This window comes from Lygodium microphyllum, chromosome 29, assembly GCF_053477565.2.
Source record: "Lygodium microphyllum isolate KBCC chromosome 29, Lygodium_microphyllum_v1.1.10, whole genome shotgun sequence".
In the NCBI taxonomy this organism is placed as follows: Eukaryota; Viridiplantae; Streptophyta; class Polypodiopsida; order Schizaeales; family Lygodiaceae; genus Lygodium; species Lygodium microphyllum.
The window spans coordinates 55883304-55907010 of record NC_141163.1 but is presented as its reverse complement, the minus strand read 5'-3'; the positions used below and the strand labels follow the sequence as shown (position 1 = coordinate 55907010).

At 42.5% G+C, this 23707-nt stretch overlaps 1 protein-coding gene across 1 annotated transcript; it reads left to right on the top strand.

Annotated features, from left to right (window-relative positions):
- LOC148010659 (Thioredoxin superfamily protein) lies at window positions 1-23285 on the top strand. Its single transcript, XM_087671831.1, has 4 exons — window positions 1-669; window positions 21714-21857; window positions 21937-22145; window positions 22379-23285. The coding sequence occupies exons 1-4, from the start codon at window positions 422-424 to the stop codon at window positions 22540-22542; spliced, it is 765 nt and encodes a 254-aa protein (XP_087527957.1). The 5' UTR covers window positions 1-421; the 3' UTR covers window positions 22543-23285.
- Window positions 23286-23707: the final 422 nt, after the last annotated feature.

Sequence of the window (23707 nt, the reverse complement as noted above, 5' to 3'; positions counted from 1 at the left end):
TGCATCTCATAGAGTGGCACAACAGATTAGAATTGAGGCGCCAAGGCCAAAGGCGAGCACAACAGGTTAGGGCTGCGGCGCGACTGCTCAGGAAATGAAGGAGCACTGTGTTGTGGAGCAGCGAACAGGTTAACATCTATGCATCTGAGCGACTGCCTGGCAAACAGTCCTGCTTGATTTCATGGTTGCGTGACTGCAGGCTTCACGCTGCAACTCAGGCAGAGAGAGAGAGAGAGAGAGAGAGAGAGAGAGCAAGGCCGATCAGTCCTCAATATACAGACAGACCTGCGACAGATTGACTCAGGTGGCTTGAGCTTTGCGTTCAGGATCTTTTTGGAAAGGCACTTCCTTGCCGTGGATTTTTGGACAAAGGGTGATCTATTAGAAGAAGCTTCCCATAAGATTTTGGCAGCAGACACAGATGGGGGACTATCATTTTGTTTATAAGGACGTGGAGGGTACCACCACGGAGTGGGATGACATCCAACGTAAGTTAGGGAATCTTCCCCCCCAGCCCCCTCCTTTCAAGCCGCCTGCTTGGATCCCTTCCTCTGAGTACGAGCACGCCTCTAAAGACAAAGATTGGATCGACAAGCACACAGAGGAGGAGCTTTCCGATTTGGAGGATGATCCTGCTCTTGAGGATGATCGATTTCTAGAAGAATACAGGTCAGAACTATGTCACATTATTGAAGCATTGTGTCTCTTTCCAGCCGAGTATAAGGTCTGTCTCAAAACTTTTGGCACTAGTCTTGCAATGTAGGCCTTTCTTTTAATGTTGGAACCACCTATCATTTGCCCATGCCCATGTGAAAATTTTGGGTACCCTCTTGTAAAACACAAGAGCCAGTCCGGTCCTTCATTTGAAATTCAGACCTAAAATTTTCCTTGTCCGGACGGGTTAGGTCCTTTGATTTCAATGTCGGTAATGTTTTGCCATGGGCACCCTAACCTAATCGTGTAGGTTTGATCTAGGAATCTTTGTGGCCATCTTTGCACACCTACTAGTCACTAAAGGCAATGTGGCAAGTCTGGTTCTTGAGTGAGTGTGCATGATCATTCAAGTGCAAGACCAAGTTATTTTAATATTTTAGTAGTCAATCGGCACGATTCGTCTTTACCATGATATCCGTTTTAGGGTATGTATCCCTCTCAAGTTTCTTGTTTCTGACGGTTAGTTATGTACTACAAGTATTCAAGTGCTAATTGTCTCCTACGTCTAGTTAAAGATATTGTATTACATTGTATGTGACTACATCTTAGTCCTACTACTACTTATCTTGATCCTCTATGACAGTTAGTCTACCTTGCTTGTGCATGTAGTTTTTGGGATTTTGTGAGGGCATATTTAGTATTTCTTAATGGGGCCCAGGTATTTGTGTAAGGGTTGATTCTCATCTTGTTTTCTAGCTTCATTTTAAAATTTTCCAATGTTACTCCACTTTAAGCCTTTTTTTCCACTTCATTACCTATGGGAAAAAGAAGGAAGGGTGCATATGTTTTCTCTTAATTCCACTTTAGTAAATTCAAAGCATGCATGGACTTTGTTTAAGACTATTTCGGAAGATTGTACATATGGATGGTTTTACATAAGACTTCTAGACCATGGCAAGATCTCAAGAAAAAATTGCTTAACATTTAAGCTTTTCATTATCACAGTATCTACTTTAGCCATGATCTTGTTGCAATGTGTGACTTGTATAAACCAATGTTGGAACTATGTGTTTAGCTCCATATCAAGGCATGTAATACATAGGAATTCATTCCCAAAATTTTTACATGCTTCTAGTATCTAGATGGTTAATTTAGGTTGGACAACATTTTTTCTCTCTTTAAGGTTGCCCTAGCTTTTCCTACAAGCTACAAGGTCGGCCATATCATTCACTTCACACCTATTTATAGCTTCCTTTATACCTAGTTCATGACACATTCAACCATTCAATATTGTTTGCCTTGAGCCTAGGGGCCCTTACTTCATCTCTTTGCCTTTGTATTCATCTATCTCCTTTGTTGTTCACTCTCCTTCCATTGTGCCTATTATTTCTTCTTAGTATCAGAGCGCAGTGTATGTCCGTGCCTTGAAGTTCATTGTGGAACATTCAGTCTTTTGTTCGTGGTAGTGTTGGAGTGTGGACTTGTGTTTTCTCTTGACAAGAAGGTCTCGCAGCTAATTGCTTTGCTAGTATCGTAGGGTTGCCGCTTTCTCAACCTTTCCAAGTGACTCTTATTCGTGGTAGTAGGAGGTTGTGTTCTATCATAGATTGTAGACCCATTCTAGTACATTTTTTAGTGTCCCTACCTCGGACCCATAGGTTGAACCATACAACTATGAGCCACCCTTGCACTTGATTAAGCATTGAGATAATTGGCTCTATTTGAATCGTATGTTTGTTACCTTTGCTTGTGGTTTGGTACATGGTGTAAAGAAATGGTATGGCAAACATACAAAACACATGTATGTCAACATGGAGAACACAACATATAGAATGCTGAATGATAATTGTATGAACGAGAATGTAGATGATACAATTGGGGGACCTTGAACCTTCATGTCTTTAGGACTAGGGAAAAATTGCGTGGAGGAGGTATTAGAGGATGTCATACTTGAGACAGATTGTGAAATTTAGCATTTGCAGTCCACAAAGTTTGATGACAATGAAACTTGCTAGTAGCGGTGTACCCAGCCCAAGGACAAGTTGTTAAGATGATTTGTTAGCAATATGATGTGATGCAATAAGTTGGGCAGACAATGGGACAACCTTCATGGCAATAAATAAAATCATAGCTGTAGTAGCTGAAGATGTCCTCCAAATAGCAATAGGCATGGCTGATGATGTGGGGGACTGTTGCTACAGGAGTGAATTGGGGTCTTGGGAGGATTGATACAATAGAAAAGGTAGGGTATTTTAATGAAGATAATTGTTGGATGTAAAGAAAGGTGACAGAATGGTATGCACTCATACCATATTATAGAGAGAGAGAGTAGGGTTTGTAGGGAGAAACACAGTGTATGGTAAACACCAAGAGAAGAAGAAGCTCAAAGAAAACATAGAAGGAGAAGATGATGATGAATCATCGGATTATGCTAAGTGAATCAAGTTGACACAAGAGAGCCAAAGCTTTGAAGATGACAACATTGTCCTATTTGATGAGGCGACAACACTTGAAGGGAATCTGCACTATAGAGGGAGCGAAACACAATCCTCCTGGCAATAGGATATAGAAGGTAAATGCTGAAGATGAAGGACAAGCTCAAAGAAAACATAGAAGGAGAAGATGATGATGAATCATCGGATTATGCTAAGTGAATCAAGTTGACACAAGAGAGTCAAAGCTTTGAAGATGACAACATTGTCCTATTTGATGAGGTGACAACACTTGAAGGGAATTTGCACTATAGAGGGAGCGAAACACAATCCTCCCGGCAATAGGATATAGAAGGTTAATGCTGAAGATGAAGGACAATTGTCGAGGGAGCAAAATGCAATCCTTTGGTCGTCCTGTGAGAGTCGAGGAAGATCACCAGTTACGGACGAGAACTCTGAGGATGAGAAATCACAAGGCGGTTTGCTAGATGAGGAAATTTGATCCCAGATGGGGCAAGAACTGCAAAACATAGCTTGGATGAAATAGCAGGTGCCTATTAGAGGTGGTGTTGATGCTAGGGTGGGTCGAGATTGCGAAGTGCAGCTAGGGATGATGATGCTGTTAGAGTCATCACCTGGACAAGCAAGCGCCACGTGGCAGGTAGTCGACGAGCTGCCACGTGGCAGCAGTTGGACAATAGTCAGCTGGACTGTAGTAGTTGGCTGCATTATAGTCGACCTGTATTTTTTGAGGCATTATTTTCAGTCTATTTATAGTGCTTTGTCTCTAGCAGTCATTGAGTCTCACAAATTTTAGGTTGCAGACCGTGGAGACTACCCTTAGGGCTCATGGAGACAGAGATCTTCGAGGTGGAGACATATGTAGATATTCTCCATGCACTCCTGTATAATTCTGCATCTTTATATAGTATTCTTCATTGCAGATTTTCTGCGTTTCACTGTCTCTTTCTCTCTCTCTCTTCTTTCTTTGTTCACTCTTTGTCTTGGTCATTCGCTTCCGCATTGCTTCACTCTAACATAATATCAGAGCATTGAAGGACTTAAGAGGAGATTTCAACTCGACATAAGGCTGCATTTTTAGCGTTCAAGTGTGAGTAGGTGGACTGCGCATCAAAACAAGGCTGAGGTGAGTGTGGGCATGCGAGAAAAGAGAAGATTTGTTGAAGCTGTTGCTGTTTTTTTGTTGTTAGATAAGGAAGAAGGTTGCGTTTTGGGCCTTCAAGTGCAGATTTTACCTTTTCATCGGTTTGGCGGGTGAGCAGGGAGTGCGACAAGCGAACCATAGTCCTAGCAAGCTGTATTTTCACAGTTAGAGGGGGTTGCTATTTGTGTTTTGTGTAGGTATTGTAGGTGAATATGTCTTTTGAGGTCGAGACAGAGTTTCAGGCGATCATGGACCGGAAGGTGCCCATCCTATTGGCTCTTCCTTCAGATCAAAAGCTTGATGGTGAGAACTACTACATCTGGCGGGTCATGATACTTGCCATATTGGAGTCCTATGATCTGGTGGAGCTTGTTACTAAGGCTATCACTTGTCCTTCTTTGCGTGATGATTCTCAACTCTCTTCCAGTGAGAAGGTGGAGTCGGCAAAGGCTTAGGCACATTGGGATAAACTCAATGCTTGCATTTTCTTGTTTTTACTTCTCTCATGTACTACAGTTGTTATCTCTCATATAGAGCATTTGATGGTGGCTAGGGAGATATGGCTAGAGTTGGATCAGATGTATAATCAGATGATCGTCGTGAAGCGAGTCTCTTTGGAGTGCAAATGCAGACCATGAGTGTCAACAAGTCATTATCCATGCGGGAGCATATCAACAAGCTAAGGCAACTTTAGATGCAAGTTCCAAACATGAGGAAGGTGATCACTACAGTCACTGCCTCGCTTCGGTAGTTTTTATGCTGCTTTGATTACTTCAGGGCGGTCTGAGACTCTTCGGTGGAAAGAGTTGGTTCCTATGTCCTTGGACCAAGAGGAGCAACGGAAAGGAACCAATGTTTCAAAATTTGAGGCTTTGGTTGGTCAACCCTCTTAGAAGAAGAGGAAGGACCAAAAGGAGGACAAATCTAAGAAGGACAAAGATAAGGAGTCTACTTGTCACATTTGTGGCAAAACAGGTCACTGGAAGAAGGATTGTTCTGATAAGGAGAAGAAAGAGAAATCTTTCAAGGATTCCGGAGCGGTGGGTGCTCTGTCATCAGCTGCTTTCCTCCATTTGGATGTGGTTGAGGATTCAATCCTGACGGCTTTTGATGTTGCGTTGACAGCCCCATTCACTCGGGAGTGGATTGCTGACAGTGGTGCCTCTTAGCACATGACTCCTTTCACAGGTGTTACTCATTTGCGACCTTCTCATGGTTAGATTCTCATTGGTGATAGTTCGTCTATTCCTATTCAAGGACGGGACAACATACATCTTATTCCAGATGGGCATGGTGGTGCCCATGCATTCGAGGTACTTTGTGTCGGCTTTGGGGTATCATCTTCTCTCGGTGCACAAGATTTGTGCCCTTGGCCTTTTGGTCGAATTTGACGTGGATTCTTTTCTGATTCTTGATCGAGGATCGATATAGGTTGATTCTTCAAGTTATGAGGAGAATGGACTCTACCAGTTGCGGTCTTCCTCTGCCTTGACTTCTCTTCTTCTTACCTCTCAAACTCAGTCTGAGCTTTGGCATGCTCGGTTTGGCCATCTTAATTATGATTGCCTTCGAAAGGCGTCTAAGGACCAGTGTGTTCTAGGTTTGTCGGATATTGTGGTGAGTCAACAGCCTTGTGTATACTGCATCTGTGGGAAGCAGACTCGTGATGTCGTTCCTAGCAAGGCTTCGAGAAGGTCTTCAACACCCTTGGAGCTTGTTTCTACCCATCTTTGTGGACCGATGAGGATGGACTCCCTTCGAGGGAGCTTGTATTTCATGCTCATTGTAAATGATTACAACAACATGACATGGGCCTATTTCTTGAAGTTGAAGTCGGAGGCTTTCTCCAACTTTAAGGATTGGTTGCCTGAGGATAACTGATCGGGGCGGAAGCTGAAGACCCTATGATATGATAAGGGCAGAGGATTTGTTTCTAACAAGTTTGCTTGTTTTGTGTAGATCATGGTATTCACCAAGAGTTTACCAATACAAACACCCCTAAGGAGAATGGCATCTTGGAGCGAAAGAATTGTAGTGTGATTAAGATGGCCCGTACCATGATGGAGCATCATCAAACACCTCAGTGTCTCTAGGTTGAGGCTGCGACTACTGCAGTTCACATCCTTAATTGTTCCCCTACTTCTGTTGTTGTTGGTACGACTCCTTATGAGGCGTACTTTGGGTCAAAGCTAGATGTTTCTTATTTCAGGGTTTTTGGATGTGATGCCTATGTACACATCTTGAAGACAAAACTTGACAAATTTTAAGGGTCTTCTAAAAGGCATGTGGTTATAGGCTATAGCTCGTAGTCTCATGGCTATTGATTGTTTGATCCGGTTAAGCGGAATGTCTACACGAGCTATTATGTTCGGTTCGTGGAGGATCCAGCCCCACAGGGGGTGAGGACCATCCTGTTCTTGGAGATCCTGGTGATAGTTGGGCCCTAGTGACTGCTCCTCTCGAGCCTGTATCTCTTAGAGGGCTCTTATTCAGATGAGGAGCTTAGGTTTCAGCCACCGGATTCACCGATTGGTTCTCTATTGTCGGTGGATCTTCCACAAACTTTAGCAGATGGAGAGTGCCGAGGCAGGATCCGGACTCCTCGTTGGGCCCATGACACGCTTCAAGATTCAAGGATTGAGGGGGTCCCTGAGGAGTGGCAACCGTAGGATGGACCATGGAGGTCACGGAGTCACCAGACACATAATATGGACCTTATTTGCTCTAACTACTATTTGATGTCCCATGTTATGCAGGCTAGAGAGCTTACCTTAGTGAAGGAGGCTTTACGCTTTGATCATTTGCGGAAAGCGATGGAAGCCCAGGTGTTGATTTCCATGATACTTTTGCCCCTACTACTCGTACGGCGACTATCCGTGCTATTCTTGCCTTGGTTGGTCATCAGAGATGGCCCATCTTTCAGTTGGATGTGAAGTCGGCCTTCTTGAAGGGTGATTTGAAGGAGGAGATCTATGTAGAGCAGCCTCTTGGCTTTGGTTCCTCAGATGGGAAGGCTTACAAGTTGAAGAAGGCCTTGTATGGCCTGAAGGAGGCTGTGCGTGCTTGGAACGAGAAGATTGACTCCTTTCTCTAGGCAAAGTTGGGATATCGGTGCTCTAGGGCTGATTTGTAGCTTTATGTGCACTCTTCCGAGGGTGGTCGTGTGTTGTTTGTTTGTATGTTGATGACTTGATTGTTACAAGTGACCATGCCCAAAGGGTCCAAGAGACGAAGGTAGCCTTACATGAGAAGTTCGAGATGACAGATTTAGGACTTCTCCATTTTTTTTGGGCCATGAGATTTATCAGACTTAAGAGGGGGATTTCTATCTCTTAGCAGAGATATGTACAAGAGCTCTTGGTGACTTTTGAGATTAAGGATTGTCAGTCCATTTCTACTCCTATGGATTTGAATTGGAAGGCCACTTCACACTCAGATTCTCCTTTGGTGGATGCTACCCACTACCAATCAGTTGATTGGATCATTGACTTGGCTCCTTGACACATGGGTTGATCTATGTTTTGCTATAGGTCTCTTGGTTGGGTTCATGAGCGCACCTTAGCAGTTGCATTGGTAGGCTTCTTAGAGGATACTATGGCTTTTGAGGGGGAACTCCGACCTAGGGATTTCCTATCCAATAGGTATAGGTGCTTGTGTTCTTGTTCTTGCAGGTTGGAGTGATTTGGATTGGGTTGGTGTGGTGGACCATAGGCGGTTTACTACAAGCTATTGTTTTACCTTGGGTGTAGGTGTTATCTCTTGGAGTAGCAAGAAGTAGCCCACGATAGCCCTCTCTTTGATTGAGGTGGAGTATCGGGCCGCGTCTTCTACCATATGTGAGACTGTGTGGCTTTGGCGATTGTTGGAGGAGCTTGGCTGTCCCTAGACTCGTCCTACTATTCTGCGTTGCGACATTGAGGATTGCATTGCCTCGGCATGGAATCCTGTATTCCATGCTCGAACGAAGCACATTGAGATCTAGTACCACTTCATCAAGGAGAAGCTTTTGGATGAGACCATCGATGTGGAATACTATAAGACCGAGGATAATCTTGGAGATTTGTTTATAAAGACACTTCCCCAATCTCTACTTCGTTGACATTCCAGATTTCTCTGTCTTATGCCTTGTCTAGGATTTGAGAGGGGGTGTTAAGAGTCATCACCTGGATAGGCAGGCACCATGTGGCAGGCAATCAGCTAGTTGCCACGTGGTAGCAGTTGGACAGTAGTTAGTCAGATTGCAGCAGTCGGTTACATTAAATGCAGCCAGCCTGTATTTTTTAAGTCATTATTTTCAGCCTATTTATAGGCTGTCTCCAGTAGTCTTGGTCAATTGTGTGATGTGTCTCATAGATTTCAGGTTGTAGACCGCGGAGACTGCCCTCGGGGCTGACGGAGACCAAGATCTTCGAGGTGGAGACATATGTAGATATTCTCTGTGCACCCATGTATAATTTTGCATCCTTATCCAGCATTCTTCACTGCAGGTTTTTTGCGTTTCACACACTCTCTCTCCTCTCTCTGTTCACTCTGTCTCGGTCATTCCCTTCTGCATTGCTTCTCTCTGACAGATGCTTTGTGGAGGAGATGGTCACCCGATGATGGAGCAACCTCCAGATAGGTTAACATAGCCTAAAGAGGCCACAAACTACCAAATGCAAATTGTTGGATCATGCGAAAGTTGACCCCAGTAGGAAGGAGAGGTCACTAGCGAGAGAAGTCCAATTGCACAGTGATGGGTGATGACGTATAGTGAAGAGAGAGTGTTTGCAGCCCAAAACACAGCCTGGAAGCTGTAGAAGAACAGGGTGCTTGGTGTAGGGGAAGATGGAGATCACAGAGTGCAATGTCCTTTGGGCGGGGTGTGAGCAACAGTGGAGAGATGGAAGAGAGTGACCAAACATCGTAAGGAATGAATGTGGGATTGGATGAATGGGTGGAATCAATGCTGTATATTTAGGCACAGGCTATCTAGAGTGTCGCCCACTAAAGTCTCTTGGGTGGCACCCTAACTCTATCTCGACACCCAGAAAGCCTTTTTGGGATTGTAAATGGAAACCTAAAATAGGAATGGAGGAGGAAAAGATGTATTGAATGTCTTGTTTCTCAACACCCCCTCTCATGCCCAAAAAAGGAGTGAAAAAGAGGAGTGCAAGAGAGAAGATCAGCCCGCGGAGCCCAGTGTTCCACCCGTAAGGTAACATGTAATGAAGAGATGTAGACATGATGAGTTGATAGAACCCAAAACTCAACAAGCTCTACTACTCCATGCTGGAAGGTATATGCAGGTCTAGCCACCTAGCCGTGGGTGAAACATCCAAAGCCTTGAACTAGGATGAACCTATAGATCTTGGGAGTCAATGTTAAAAAGAGGAGTAAATAGATAAGGAAATGGGTGTTGTGGCATAGAGATGTCAACCCTCCCAAGAAGGTAAAGGGTTGTTGACAAGGGGTGAGAAGAATTGTTGGAGGAAAAAGGACTCCCTTTGAAGTCAAAGGAATGGGATCCCCCTTTGAAGAAGGAAGACGAGCCCCCACTGAATCCCCCTTTGAGAGAGAGAGAGGGAATCAAGAAACTCATGGATCATGGTCTCCCAAAAATCTAAAGATGAAGGAAATGCCGCCAACAGTGCCGAAGAAGGTATTAAATGTTTGGGGATCCAATGGAACAAAGGCTAGGTAGCTCCTAGAGGTGGCCTTGAACTTGAGTAGAAGAGGGAGGGGTATCATACGAAATCTCCTCAATGTCTACCTTGCAATTGGTGTCCGTGGAGCAATACAAGGGAGGTGAAGAAATAGATAGCTTTGGGGGAGCTAGGGGTGGACAATAGTTGCACTCTCTCTTAGTGGAGCGGACAACGGAGCCGAAGGAGAGGAAGGAGTCGAAACAACCTTTCTTGAAGGAACGGATCGATGAGATGATACCCAACAACCGTTGTCTCTTGATGGAGTAGATTGTAGAATTGGTGGCTAGGAAAGCCACTGTACCCAAAAATGGGTGGTGGAAACCTTTGTAGTGCATTGTGGTGGTTACCACGAGGTTGTAGTGCTTGGATGAGATCTTAGAGCCTTCGTTTCCTTGTAAGGACTTAATATGCATTAGATGTGTTGGCTTTTCTATTTGGATAGAGGCCATAGCATTGGAGTGAAAATCTTGTAGAGGGAGGGTGGGAGAAAGAAAAAGATAAGGGTATCTCCCAATGTTGTAGCAAAAGTAAGTGGTAAGGTAGAGGTGATGTTGAATTTGCAACCTATCTTTACCTTCTCCGATGAAGAGGATATTGAGCTCTTTGAGCTCGTCGGCTTTGATACTATGTCAAGCAAAGTAACGGAACGATATGCACTTATACCATATCAAATAGGCAGTAGGGTTTGCAGGCAGAGTTTATGGCAAACACCGAGAGAACAAGAAACTCAAAGAAAACACAAAAGAAAAAGAAGATGATGATGCATCATTGAATCATGCTAAGTGAATCAAAGTTGATACAATGGAGCTGAAGCTTTGAAGATGATTGCATTGTTTTGTTTGATTAGGCGGCAACTCCTGAAGGGAATTTATTGTTGAGAAACACTACACCCTTCACCCGCAGTTTGCATTTTTGCATTTTTGCGTTTCTGCGTTTTGCGTTTTGGGTTTGCAGCCCCAAAAAAGGGTGCCATCCTAGACTGATTGTGCCTATTTATAGGCCACTCTCTCATTCATTCCTCACGGCTGATTTATTTAGTCAGTCACGTCTTCTCTCCAACCTCTCCACTGCCCTCACACCCCTTCAGGAGGACATTGCGGTTTGTGGTTTGTGGTTTGTGGCTGATATCATCATCTTCCTTGTGCTACGGCACCCTTGTTTCCTTGTATCACATTTACTCCATGATTCAGAACTTCATCATTCCATTCATCAGAGTTTCTTCTCTCTTCTATTCTCTTCTCCATGTTTGCCGAGTTCACTTCGTGTTCCTCCCCGCAAACCCTACTGTCTCGCTGGTACGTCATCTTTTGACATGGTATTAGAGTTGGATTTGCTCAAACAGCGGCAAGATCCTCCACTCTGGTGACGGCAAAGACCGGTGGCGGGTTCGACATCCACTTCTCTTCTTTCCGCTGCATCAAAATCTCGTTTTTGCAGGTTTCAGGTGTTTTCAGCTTGCTGCCCACATCCCTTTCGTGGACATCACAGTCTTAGTTGTCCCTTGCTGTCATTTACAGTCTAGTGCTTGTTTCCAGTCTTCCACCCGCAGTTTGCAGCTGTTTATAGCAGAGCGATTGTTGATAATCACTCTCCATTCAGAAAATACTCTCGTTTTTGCAGATTTCAGGTATTTCAGCTTGCTGCCCACACCCCGGACGCGGACATCACGGTCCAAGCTGGCCATTGCTGTCTATAACAGTTTGGTGCCTGTTTCTAGCCTACCACACACTGTTCGGAGTTGATTTCAGCATACTGATTGTTGCTGCTTGTTTTTCTTGCGTTTTTAGTATTTCTCTCTCATGCAATATCGTCTGCATCAGATCCAACCTTCCTTGGTTGCGTTTGCCTACAAAGATTCTCCTCATTAGAGAAGACAAAGACTGGTGGCGCCTCTCCTTTTTGGGCCACGGAGATCATTCTGCATTGGCTATTAGAGTATTATGCTCAAGGCAATAAGCTGCACCCGACACACACTAAGTCCTTTCGAGCACACGGAGGCTCTAAGACCTTATGAGGCGATAAGCCCTCCTGGAGACCACCCCATTGTGTAGAGGTTTTCCCCACCTACTTCCGGGTACAGTGGCTTCCACGGCCCACATCTCCTTCACAGTCCCCTCTCTTGAGAGCCCGCGACTATTTTCCACCCTTGGCTCATCTTGAGCCTCCTTCCCCATCCTCTTCCACTTGGGTTCGAGGGGCCACTTTTGGGTGCTTTCTGGCTTATTCTTTCGAGCCCTAGATACCTTCTTCAGCACGACCGACGACACTTTCTTCGTCATCAGGTGCTTTGCAGTTAGTGAGCCATGAGTGGTTGGATTTCCTCTCTCTCTCAGATTGGGATTTAGAGGGGGATTTTCTTACTTCGCCCCCAGAGGGGGCTTCCAGTTCTTCTTCGGCTTTAGAGGGGCCTCCTACTTTTACTCCTTCCGATTCAGAGAGGGACCCTATGTGCCACGAAGTTCTTCACACACCACCACCTTTCACTTTCGAGGAGTGGCTCTCCTTTGAGCAGTCATTTCCTCTACTCATTCCTAGGATCTAGAGGATCTACCTAGATTGGTGCCCTTGGATCTTCAGTAGCGTCTTGGTGGCCAAGCCTTCGTATTCCTTCTAGCATGGAGTCACGGAGCTAGTGCGTTTTTGCGTTTTGCGTTTAGGGTTTGCAGCCCCAAAAAGGGGTGCCATCCTAGATTGAGTGTGCCTATTTATAGGTCACTCTCATTCATTCCTCACGGCTGATTCATTCTGTCGATCACGTCTTCTCTCTAGTCTCTCCACTGCCCTCACACCCCTTCAGGAGAACATTGTGGTTCTTGGTTCGTGGCTGCCATCATCATCTTCCTTGTGCTACGGCACCCTTGTTTCCTTGTATCACATTCACTCCATGATTCAGGACTTCATCATTCCATTCATAAGAGTTTCTTCTCTCTTCTATTCTCTTCTCCATGTTTGTTGAGTTCACTCTGAGTTCCTCCCTGTAAACCCTATTGTCTCTCTGTGGTATGTCATCTTTTGACATTTGTATTGTAGAGGGAGCGAAATGCAGTCCTCCGAGCAGTAGGGTATAGAAGATAAATGTTGAAGAAGGCCAACTGTTGGGGGAGTGGAATGCAATCCTTTGGTGTTGTTGGAGTCAAGGAAGAAGATCACCAGCTATGGATGAGAACTCTTGAGGATGAGGAATTACAGGGCAGCTTGCGAGATGAGGAAATCTGACCCCAAGTTGGCCAAGAATTGCAAAATGTAGCTTGGATGAAACAACAGGTGCTTGCTAGAGGTGGTGTTGATGCTATGGTGGGCTTGGATTGCAAAACACAGCTAGGGATGATGGCACTTGGGAGCATGTGGAAGTTGATGCCAGCAGGTGCTAAGAAGGAGAGGTTGCTAGCAAGAGAAGTCTAGTTGCCAAGTGATGGGTGATGATACTTGGTGGAGAGAGAGTGTTTGCAGCCCAAAATGCAGCTTGGAAGATTCAGAAGAACAGGGTGCCTAGTGCACGAGAAGATGGAGACCACGAATTGGAACGCCCTACTGGTGTGGTGTGAGCAGTAGTGGAGAGCTGGAAGAGAGTGACAAAACATTGGAACGAATGAACGTGGGATTGGATGAATGGGTGGAGTTAGTTGCCGTATTTATCTTGAGTGTTGCGCGTTGAAGTCTCTCGGGTGGCCTTGAAATCCTTTTTGGGGTTGTAAGTGGAAACCAAAAATAGGAATGAGGGAAGAATGTATTGAATAATTTGGTTTCCCAACATCGAAAATGAGCTGAAATGAGTTATCTGGGTGGATGATGGTCACGGGTAGTTAGATGTCATGCAGAAAATGATGATGATGCTGAAGGAGTCCCTTAGATCAGGTTGCCTGTTGTTGCTTGGATGGATGATGGTCACGGGCAGCTAGGAGTCATGCAGAAGTTAATGATGATGCCGTAGGAGTCCCTTAGATCAGGTTGCCTGTTGTTGTAGACCATGTGGACAGAGGGCAGGATTGAGGAAGATCCACAAATTGGCAATGTCCTCTAGTAGGAGTGTGCGTAGGAGTGGAAGATGAGAGTGCTAAAGATTGGCTAGTTGGAATGAGGGGATTAATAGATACACTATAGTTGCCTTCAGTCTGGGAGTTTAAAATGGTTGTCCCCAACCTCCAATTTCTATTACTTGCTTGTTTTGGCCCTTTTGGGGTTGTTACTTGTGTTGCAAGAGGCCTTCAAACAGCTATTGCTAGCTTTTGGGCAGGTCTCCAATGCTGTAGAACAATTCAGAAGCCTCCCATCCGTCTCCAGTAGCCTCTTTCTCTCTCACAATGGTTGGAATAGACTTCCACCAGTACCAATAGCCTTCTTACCACTTGCATGGCCAGTTTTACGAAGTGGCAACCTTCCAATACCATTTTCCAACATTATCCAACTTACTAAATTTTAGAATATTAAATTTGAAAATCAATTTAATAATTATTTTAGTGTTGAGAAAATAAATTTCAGCAACCAAACAATAATTAAACTGGCTAGGCCAAATCTTCTTTCAAGTATCCCCGAGTAGCTACTAATTCCTAGACTTGCATTAATAACCATTAACGCCTATTTCTTAATATCACTATTGACATTAATGGCCAACAAGTTGGTCCAGGCCAAAATTTGACACTGAGTATGAATTGTTCCCCTAAGATTCAACTCGTGGACGAGACACGATGCAACCCAAAGTCACCATAAAAAGGACTAGACATTAGACTCACCTCCTAGTTGTAGAGCCAAATGGACTCACTCTTGAGTGTAGGAGCTAGCAACACACTAGGTCATGACCACTTCACAAGGGTTGGTGTCCTATACCATGAGGCCACACCATCTTGGTGTACAGATGCGTAAGCCAATGAGGCAAGAGTCTAAGAGTGGTGATCACACAATGAATGTGCACAATAGGGCCTCGACTCCGATTTATAAGACTCGACTCTTCTAACCTGGAAGTGTCCTTAGTGCATTCGTACTAAGTCACTTTGTAACCATTGTGACTAATGCTATTAGCACCCATCCGGATATCCACAGGCATAATATTTCCCCCCTTATGAGTGATTATTGTCCTCAGAAATATCCTCAGGGATGAAGTGAGGAAAACGACCCATCAATGAGTGTACCGACTCCCAAGTAGCCTCCGCCTCTGGGCAAATTTTCCACTTGACTATTGTGTTTGAGTGGAACGTAACGAGTAGTATCCTTAAGCCATAGGACTTTCTCAATTGGAATACTTTGCTCATCTTATCCCAATCGTTTTTTCAAATGATTTACGTGGAATATAGGGTGAACTCGGATTTTTGAAGGTAAGTCCAACTCATAGGATACACTACTTATTGTCTCGGTAATTTGGAAATGACTGCAATACCTTAAAGACAATTTATAGCACTTGCCGGTAGTCATTGAATTAGAGTCCTTTGGGAGTAAGGTAAATCCACATGCCTTCTTGGAGCTCCCTAGAAGTATGATATCGGTTAGCGTAAAATGTGGCACGATACTAGGCTGTTTTAATACTTTCCTTTGCAATTGTTAACATCTCTTGCATATTCTGTAGAAAGTCAATTATGGGATGCATTTTCACTCCCTTGAGCTCTGTGGCTATCGGTGGTTTTGGCTCATAAACTGTATATAAGCATAAATGGGCTATAATTAGTAGCCGAATGCTTAGTATTGTTATAAGCAAAATGAATTTGAGAAAGATAATACTTCCAATCAGATTGTCTACAGGAGACATATGCATGAAGTATTTTCTCCATAGAATTTGATTGTTCGTTCGGTTTGTTTATTAGTCTTTGGATGTTCCAAGGATGACATGGACGATAGAGTTTCCAATTTTTGAAAGACCTTTGCTAGAAGTGGCCAGGGAACTTAGGATCTTGGTTACTGACTATTTCATCAGGCAAACCATAAAGTCTATGAAGTTGTTTGACAAAGTGGTTGGACAATTCGTGGCTTTTTTGTATTTGTCTTTGTAGGAATGAATCAAGCCTTTTTCGTCAATCGATCAATTAGGATTCAATTGGGTCATGAGCTCGATTCATACAACGCAATCCTACTACAACGTCCATAGAAATGCTACTCCATTTCTTATCAACGATTTGTAAAGGATGCAATATCTTTGCCTTTGTTTATGTTGTTTAGCTTTGTTAAGTTGACACTATAGGCACTAATGCACATAAGACTCAATCAAAGCCTTAATATGTGGCCAATAAAAATAACGGTTGATGAGGGCCAAAGTTCGGTGTATGCCAAGGTGTCTAGCGCTTGTGTGTCATGACGCTCGTATAAAATTTTCTTGCGGATATTGTGGTCATTGGGCACATGCATTTTGTGTTGTTTAAAAAGTAATCCATTTCGAATGGAATACATTTCTGTCATCTTTCTCTCAATAGCTAGTCTTTGGGCGTCTAAACCGTCCATGCTTCATGTTTTACTAGGTTCCTCTTGAACTACTTGCTAGATCTTATCAAAGTGAAGATCATTTTGACAATGTCCTTTGAGAGAGAGAGAGAGAGAGAGAGAGAGAGAGAGAGAGAGATTAGTCAAAATTTCGGAAGAGGACAAGGTATTGACTTCATGAATTTGACTAAGAGTATTGGCAACCATAGTGGTTGCACCCTTTCTATAGCAAATTTCATAGTCAAACTCTTGTATTAGGTCCGCCCATCTTGCCTTGCAACCAAGGTATTTCAATGAGTAGTGGTCTGTCCAAATAATAAACCGGATGCCATAGAAATAACAATGCCATAGTTTAAGCACATGGATGATTGCCAATAATTCGTTTTTTTGAGTAGTATAATGGGTTTGGGCATTGGCGAGTTTATAGCTCTCAAACGCGATAGGTTGGCCATCTTGATAAAGGATAGTACTAAAAGCATAATTACTTGCATTTGTATGAATCTCAAAAGGTTTATTTGGATTGATAATTTACAATAGCAATGCAGTAGTAACAAGCTGTTTCAATGTTTGAAAACATTGATCGAGCTTACTAGTTCAAACAACGAGCAGACTAATGTGCTTCTTTTTGCTTTAGGTACCCTTAAGCAATTGTTTTAAGGGTTAGGCAATATGAGCACAATTCTTAATGAATTTTCAAAAAAACCTCGTAAAACCTAAAAAAGGTTTTACATGCCTTGTGGTTCTCGGAATAGGCCAATTGGCACTACTTGTACCTTTTTGGGATAAATTTGAATGTCATCAATCAAGATAACATGACCAAGGTATAACAGCTTTGTGTGGAAAAATTCACACTTGGATAGTATGATAAACAATTACTCTCGTTTTAAGAGACATAAATGATATGTAAGTGCTTGGCATGGTTCTCCAATGACTTACTATAAACAAGAATGTTATCGAGAAAAATGACTATTCACTTTTCAGGATATAAACAAAAATTATAATTTATCATTAGTTTGAAAGTTGTAGGAGAATTAGTTAATCCAAAAGGTAACACAAAATTGATAGTGTTCATACCACATTCGAAACATAATTTTTGGAACATTCTCGAAAGCTATTTGTATTTGATGGCATCTGTATCTTAGATAGATTTTGGTGAAATAGCACATATCACAAAGTCGATCTATAAGGTATTTCATCCTCGGCAACGGATATTTATTTTTGATGGTTCCCAATGAGGCCTTTGTAGTTGATACAGAAGCGCATTCTAGAGACACTTGCGATCACCATTGTGAAAATGACTCGTGATAGCATGTGAAACAACGGCCGTTTGAGCGATGCTCGTTGCGAGTGACCTTATGCTTGCGATCCTTTTTCTCATGCAACTTCAAGGTTGGTTGATGAGTTGTTGTCGAGGTAGATGACTTCTTTGACTTAAAGATCGAGACAACTCGATGAGAACCCTCGATTGATTGATTGTCTACTTGCAATCAAAGTATTATTAAATTTTTTTGTATATCTATAGATGTCCTTGAGCAAGTGAAGAGGATTACAAAGCATCTCATTTTGATAGTGTGACAGCAATCCAAAAAGGTATCATATATTGAGCAATGGTTGAGGATCATTCAAAGCCTTCGTTTTATGTAATAAATCTTTAAATTTATGTGAATATGCATCCAAGCTCATCTTTCCCATATCAAGCTTAAATAATTTTTGAAAATGTTCAATCTAATCATTGGTCATGAAACATTTCCGAAAAACAGATTGAAAATCAGCCCAAGTCATCGGCTTAGGGCATAAACCCATCCACCAAGTATATGCTTTTCTGTGTAACACGATCTTTATCTGCGTGATGCGTCGAGTGCCATTAAATTGATAGAAATCAAAATACGCCATTCATTTGGCTAGACATGAATTGTTCATCTTATCACATTTTTTCTTCTCCCCTTTAAAGGGATTGGGTTGGAATTGAAGAGGCAATGTTCTCATGGATGTGGGCACAAATGGAAAATGGGGAGTGCGTAGCTCGGCTAATTGTTGCTGCATTTTCTTTATTTGAGCTTGGAGAATCGCCACAATGGATGAATCTTCTTTGGACTTGAAAGAAGAAATAGCTTCGAGATGTTGCTTGCACGTGTGCTCGATTCGGAAGAAGCTGGATGTGCATCCTCCCTGTCTTGAGGTTCAATGGAAATGGATGCATCAAAGGGAGATAGTCCGTGAGAAGACATGATTTTACAAAGAGGAGAGGTTTTGGAGAAATAGAGAGAGGATTTTTTTGGAGCCTAAACAATGTGAGAGAGGAGAGTAGGTCCTAGGAGAAGCAGAAACAGTCTGCTTTAGATGTAGGATTAGATCCTCTTTTTTTTTGGGGGAAGGGGGGCGAATTGTTTTGTTGGGTGGTGAGGTGACCAAGGAGGGAGGCAGCTTAAACAGTAAATGTCGAGGTAAAGTCTTTCAAAGAGAAGACCATTCTTTTTTCTTTTTTAAATGAGGATCAAGAATTCTCTTTTCAAAATTTTTAAATTTAAGAAAGTTACGTGTGGTGTTTTAAAAAATCAGCCATGCCTTTCAAAAGAATGGATTGCCCTCCACGTTTATCATCAAGAAAGGCAACATGATCCTTGGTTGCACACGTGGATCAAAGTCAATCTCTTATTTCTTTCAATTGACTATTGTCATGTTAGGTCCGCCAAATCCCAGCAGGAATGGACGTCCCATTTCTGAGGTCCCAATTGCTCTACACTTGTCGTTCGATAAGATTGCCTCCTCATTTACCTGTTTGATCGATAGCAAAATCTTCGACCACCACTTTCTTTCACACTCTCCTAAGATCAAGCTTGCACACGAGCGATGATGCAAGGAAAACTAACCATAAAAAGAATTGGACATTAGACTTAGCTCCCAACCGTAGAGCCAAACGGGCTCACCCTCAAGCCTGGGAGTTAGCAACACTATAGGTTACAACCACATTATAGGGGTTGGTATCCCATACCACCAAGCCACACCATCCCGATATAAGGATGTGTCGGCCAACGGGCCAAGAGTTCAAGAGTGGTGATCACACAATGAAGGTGTGCAATAGGCTCTCGAGTCCAATTTATAGGACTTTGTTGCCCTACCCCTAAAGTGTCCTTCGTGCATTCGTACTAAGTCACTTCGTAATCACTATGCCCAATGCTTCTAGTGCCAATTTGCATGTCCAAGGACATAAGAGGATACCACCTAATACCTACTAGGTATAACTTATTACAACTTTTGTCTTTGGCACCAACTAATATCTTGGGGTCTTGGGTCTCACATTGTGAAATAATTAACTTACACCTCACATGTGCAAGTCATATTTGCACAATTGATTAACTTTTAATCAAATGCTAAGCAAAGCATTAAAATTTCATGTCCTTGTGAGAGATACACTGGTGAGGATTTTATTTTGGTGGTAGAATTCTTTTAACGCTTTTGAGTTCTTTAGCCCTTAGCCATGAGAGTCCTTGCCCAAGATTGCTCTTTAGGTGAATGTGAGAGAAACTAGAGTGCATATTCTCTCTCTCTCTCTCTCTCACACACACACACACACACATGAAGATTTGCAATTGACTTAGCACATGAGGGTTAGAGTGGCTAGTTTGTTGCTGCACTAACTTACATATGATGTAGGCGATGCTTAGTATGGTAGTCCTAGAGAGGTTAAAAACTAAATTATAAGGGTTAAAATCGAAGTTTAGTTTTAAGTTTTCAACTCCATGCTTAACAATTTTCATCTTTATGTGTGAGTGAACGTTGACACTTTCAAGTCGATGGGTGACGCTCTTCCTAGTGTGCATTAGGAGGTAGATAAGGAGGAGATGATCTTTGCAAAGCTCTATAGAGAGCTCATAGTAGCTAACACTCTTGACACTTGTAGTCAACTTGGTTGTGGGTGAGAAGTTTGGGTAGGTGATGGCAAAGGCTTTATCATGTGATGCCCTTTGACATCAGCAAGGAGTGGCACCTAAACATATGTGATGTTGGGCTGTAGTTGCTCCAATCCGGTGCCTCACAAGAATAACTCCTTGCCTCGAAAGCCATTGATGATGATGATAGCCTCATGAGTGAGTGAGGATGAGCCTGAGAGTATCTTGCCATTCGCCTTTGAGGTCATCCTTAGACTCTCCACTTTGATGTGGATGGCATTGATAATGCAGATGATAGTGATAGCTTATCCTAGGCCTCTCTCTCCATCTAACCTATACTTCTCTTTTTTGTATAAATTTGCTGTATGATGTATCCACTCCTATTTGTCTACTTGTAGCGCATGTTGTACGTGCAGCATATGCCATAGAGGTTTTGGCATGTTACCCTCATGTATTCATCTTATGTACCGTAATGGCATTGCTATTTTGGCTGCAAACATGTGTCCTATCATCTACAGTTCAAAAAGAACCATGTTAACTTTTTTTTTCCCATACATTTATTGTTTTGAAACTTATAATTTTTTTTTCCATACTTGTACCATTTAGCACTGTATTTTATCATACGTGAGAGGAACGATATCTTTAGTACATGACAACCATGGGCATGCTAAAGATGTAAGGTAGTAAGAGGAGGAATGTGCAGTGGAAAAGTGAGTACAAGCTAGAGTGTGCCCTGCTAGAATCTAAAGATATGCAGGTGGAAGAGTGGTATTGTCTTGATCAACGTCACAAACATTTGAAATGAGTAAGGTGCAATATGCCAAGATCATTTGGACTGGAGGGTCGGCCGCTTCTGGTTGTGCACTACATATAGATGGCAACTTAGAACAAGGAGACAAGGTCGCATCCAGACTATCCTCAAGGGAGACAAGAAATACATGAGGCCCAAAGTCCATGGTAGGGTGGTGGATCAATCAAACAACTCAGGTGTAGTGATGGGGCTGGCTGAGGGGGCTGTCCTGAAGCCCTTCGATAAAGATGCTTTAGGTGCTATTTAGCTTTAGATTAGGAGTTCTCACTACCAAAGTGTAGGCATGCTAAAGTTGTAAGTAGTAAGTAGTAAGAGAAGGAATGTGGTAATTTGAATGCTATCTCTGATGCATTCATCCCTGGTCTTGTTAATCTTTACTTATTGCAATGGTTGAATGTCTCATGTTTTCAGGTGGTAGCCTTTTAGCATGGCTTGTGCAATGATATGCTAACAATTTTAGTTTTCACAACATGGTTCTGCTCTCATTTGATAGTTGCTGGTGGCATGAAGACTGCACTGTCACGATGAGATCTTATATTTAGTTTAATTGTGCATGTCTTCTCCAACAGGCCCTTTTTGGAGTGGATAACACTGTTACCTTTCCCTAATTAAAGACTCTGTTTTTGGCCCAGACAATTATCCTTACTGAAGGCAGCTCATAAATTTTTGCAGAAAGAAGCGCTTAGCAGAGCTAAAAGAGCTGGCAAGTAAGCCACGCTTTGGATCAGTTCTGCATATTGTTGGGGCAGATTTTGTACGAGAAGTGTCTAATGCACCACCGGAGGTTTGGGTAGTTGTACATCTATTTAAAAATGGGTATGGCTTTTCTTGCTAATTGTTTCATACTCGTTCTTTTGGTTGATTGCCTTATGAAGTATCAAAAAATGCTCTACAGGATCCCAGAGTCTGAGATATTGGAACAATGCTTCGAAGAGCTGGCAAAAAAGTACCCAGGCACTAAATTTGTAAAGATAATATCTACCGACTGCATTCCGAACTATCCTGATAGGAACCTTCCCACTGTACTGGTTTACAATCAGTTTAATGTGAAGGCAACTTTAGTAGGCTTGCATCAATTTGGAGGAAGGCGTTGCACACCTGAAGGTATTTCTAGCTGTTTGAACATCAGATGCTTTTTGTCAGTTGCCTGTTTGCTGCACAGGCATGTGTGCATGGTGTATGAATAGTGGTGTGCTTATTGTTTGAGGCATTGTTCATGGTTTTTCCTTATGTAAGGTGCAATTCTGGTCATTTTTTGGGACTTGTGGTCTGTTGATTTCCTTAAAGATATTTACTTTCAGAAGTGTTTGTATTAATCACATTCTTTTCTCCTGCAGATGTAGCTTTCACCTTGTGTCAAGTGGGCCCTGTGCTTAGTGCTTCTGGAGATGATGGGGAAACCTCCAAGGATGCAATAGCTGATAGAGTCCGAAAAGAGTTCCTAGAAAAGCTAATCTCAAAACAGGAGCAGGAAGAATCAGATAATTCAGATGACAATTGAGGCATTCCTTTCATTTAGAGATTGTCTGCTCGAGTGTAGATTTAGGTGACTGGGCTTGCTGTATCTGATTGATGAGCTTTTTTCTATGAGCCTTTGTTTACTGTTCAGGGATAAAGTATCATAGTGTATCCTGAAGAAGTCTCCACAACACGATTAGTCTGGTAGTACCGTAGATGCCCCAGACAAGACCGCTTCTGGTTCCAACTCTGTTGTGTACAAGAGTGTCCTGAATATGAAGTATTGGGGATCTTAATCTTCAAATAGTGGATCATAAGTATGGGAGATCTGGATCTTCAAATTGTGGATTAACAGTGCTTAACTCATGGATGTCTTATCAAAGATATCCTTATGGTAACAGGGCCCAATTAATATGCAGTATACTGTTAATACAAATGAGCCTGCAGACCCAGGTCCTCTCTATTGAGATTGATAAAAAGACCTAAGGTGTTTCTCCACTCTCAGCATGCATTAGTATGGAGTATGGAGAAAGTTAACAGTCAATTTTTGTCAAAGCTTAATCAGTCTGTATGATATTAGTAGATAGCAGTTCATGTTATGCCAGTAGAGAATAATTGCACCATTAAGCAAAGTCGTGGTAAAGTATGTTCAAAATTCAGCAGTTCGCTTTTGTATGGATGTAGTAAGGATAACTCCTTTTCTCCTACATGTGTAGATTTCACTCCGTGTCAACTAGGTCTTGTGCTTAACACTTTGAGATGGTGGTGGGAATCTCCAAGGATGCAACAACTAATGGATGTATAGTAGAAGGATGAGTTGTGTAGCACTTGTAATGCATTAGATGCCATAATGGCATTATTTCTAAGTCCAAGTGTATTTTTTGAGTACATAAAGTTGTGGAATTTTTGATATGTTGGTCAATAGTGCATGAGCTTATGCAAGCCATTTCTCATCATGATAGGTGCCAAGTAGAAGTGCAACAATGTATGTAGTTTAGGCACCCTAAGTTCTCTCATCAAGTGTATTTGTAATAGGGTGAACTTAATATACATAGTTGATTGACTATAGTGAAATTGAGACCAAAATATGTTTATTTCTATATATGGTGCATTTACAAACTTGGGTTGTTTGCACTGGTCTTGATAATCTCTTAGCTATCAAGATTAGGTGTTTCACTGCTCTTGTAGGTGTAGAGTATTGAGTATGG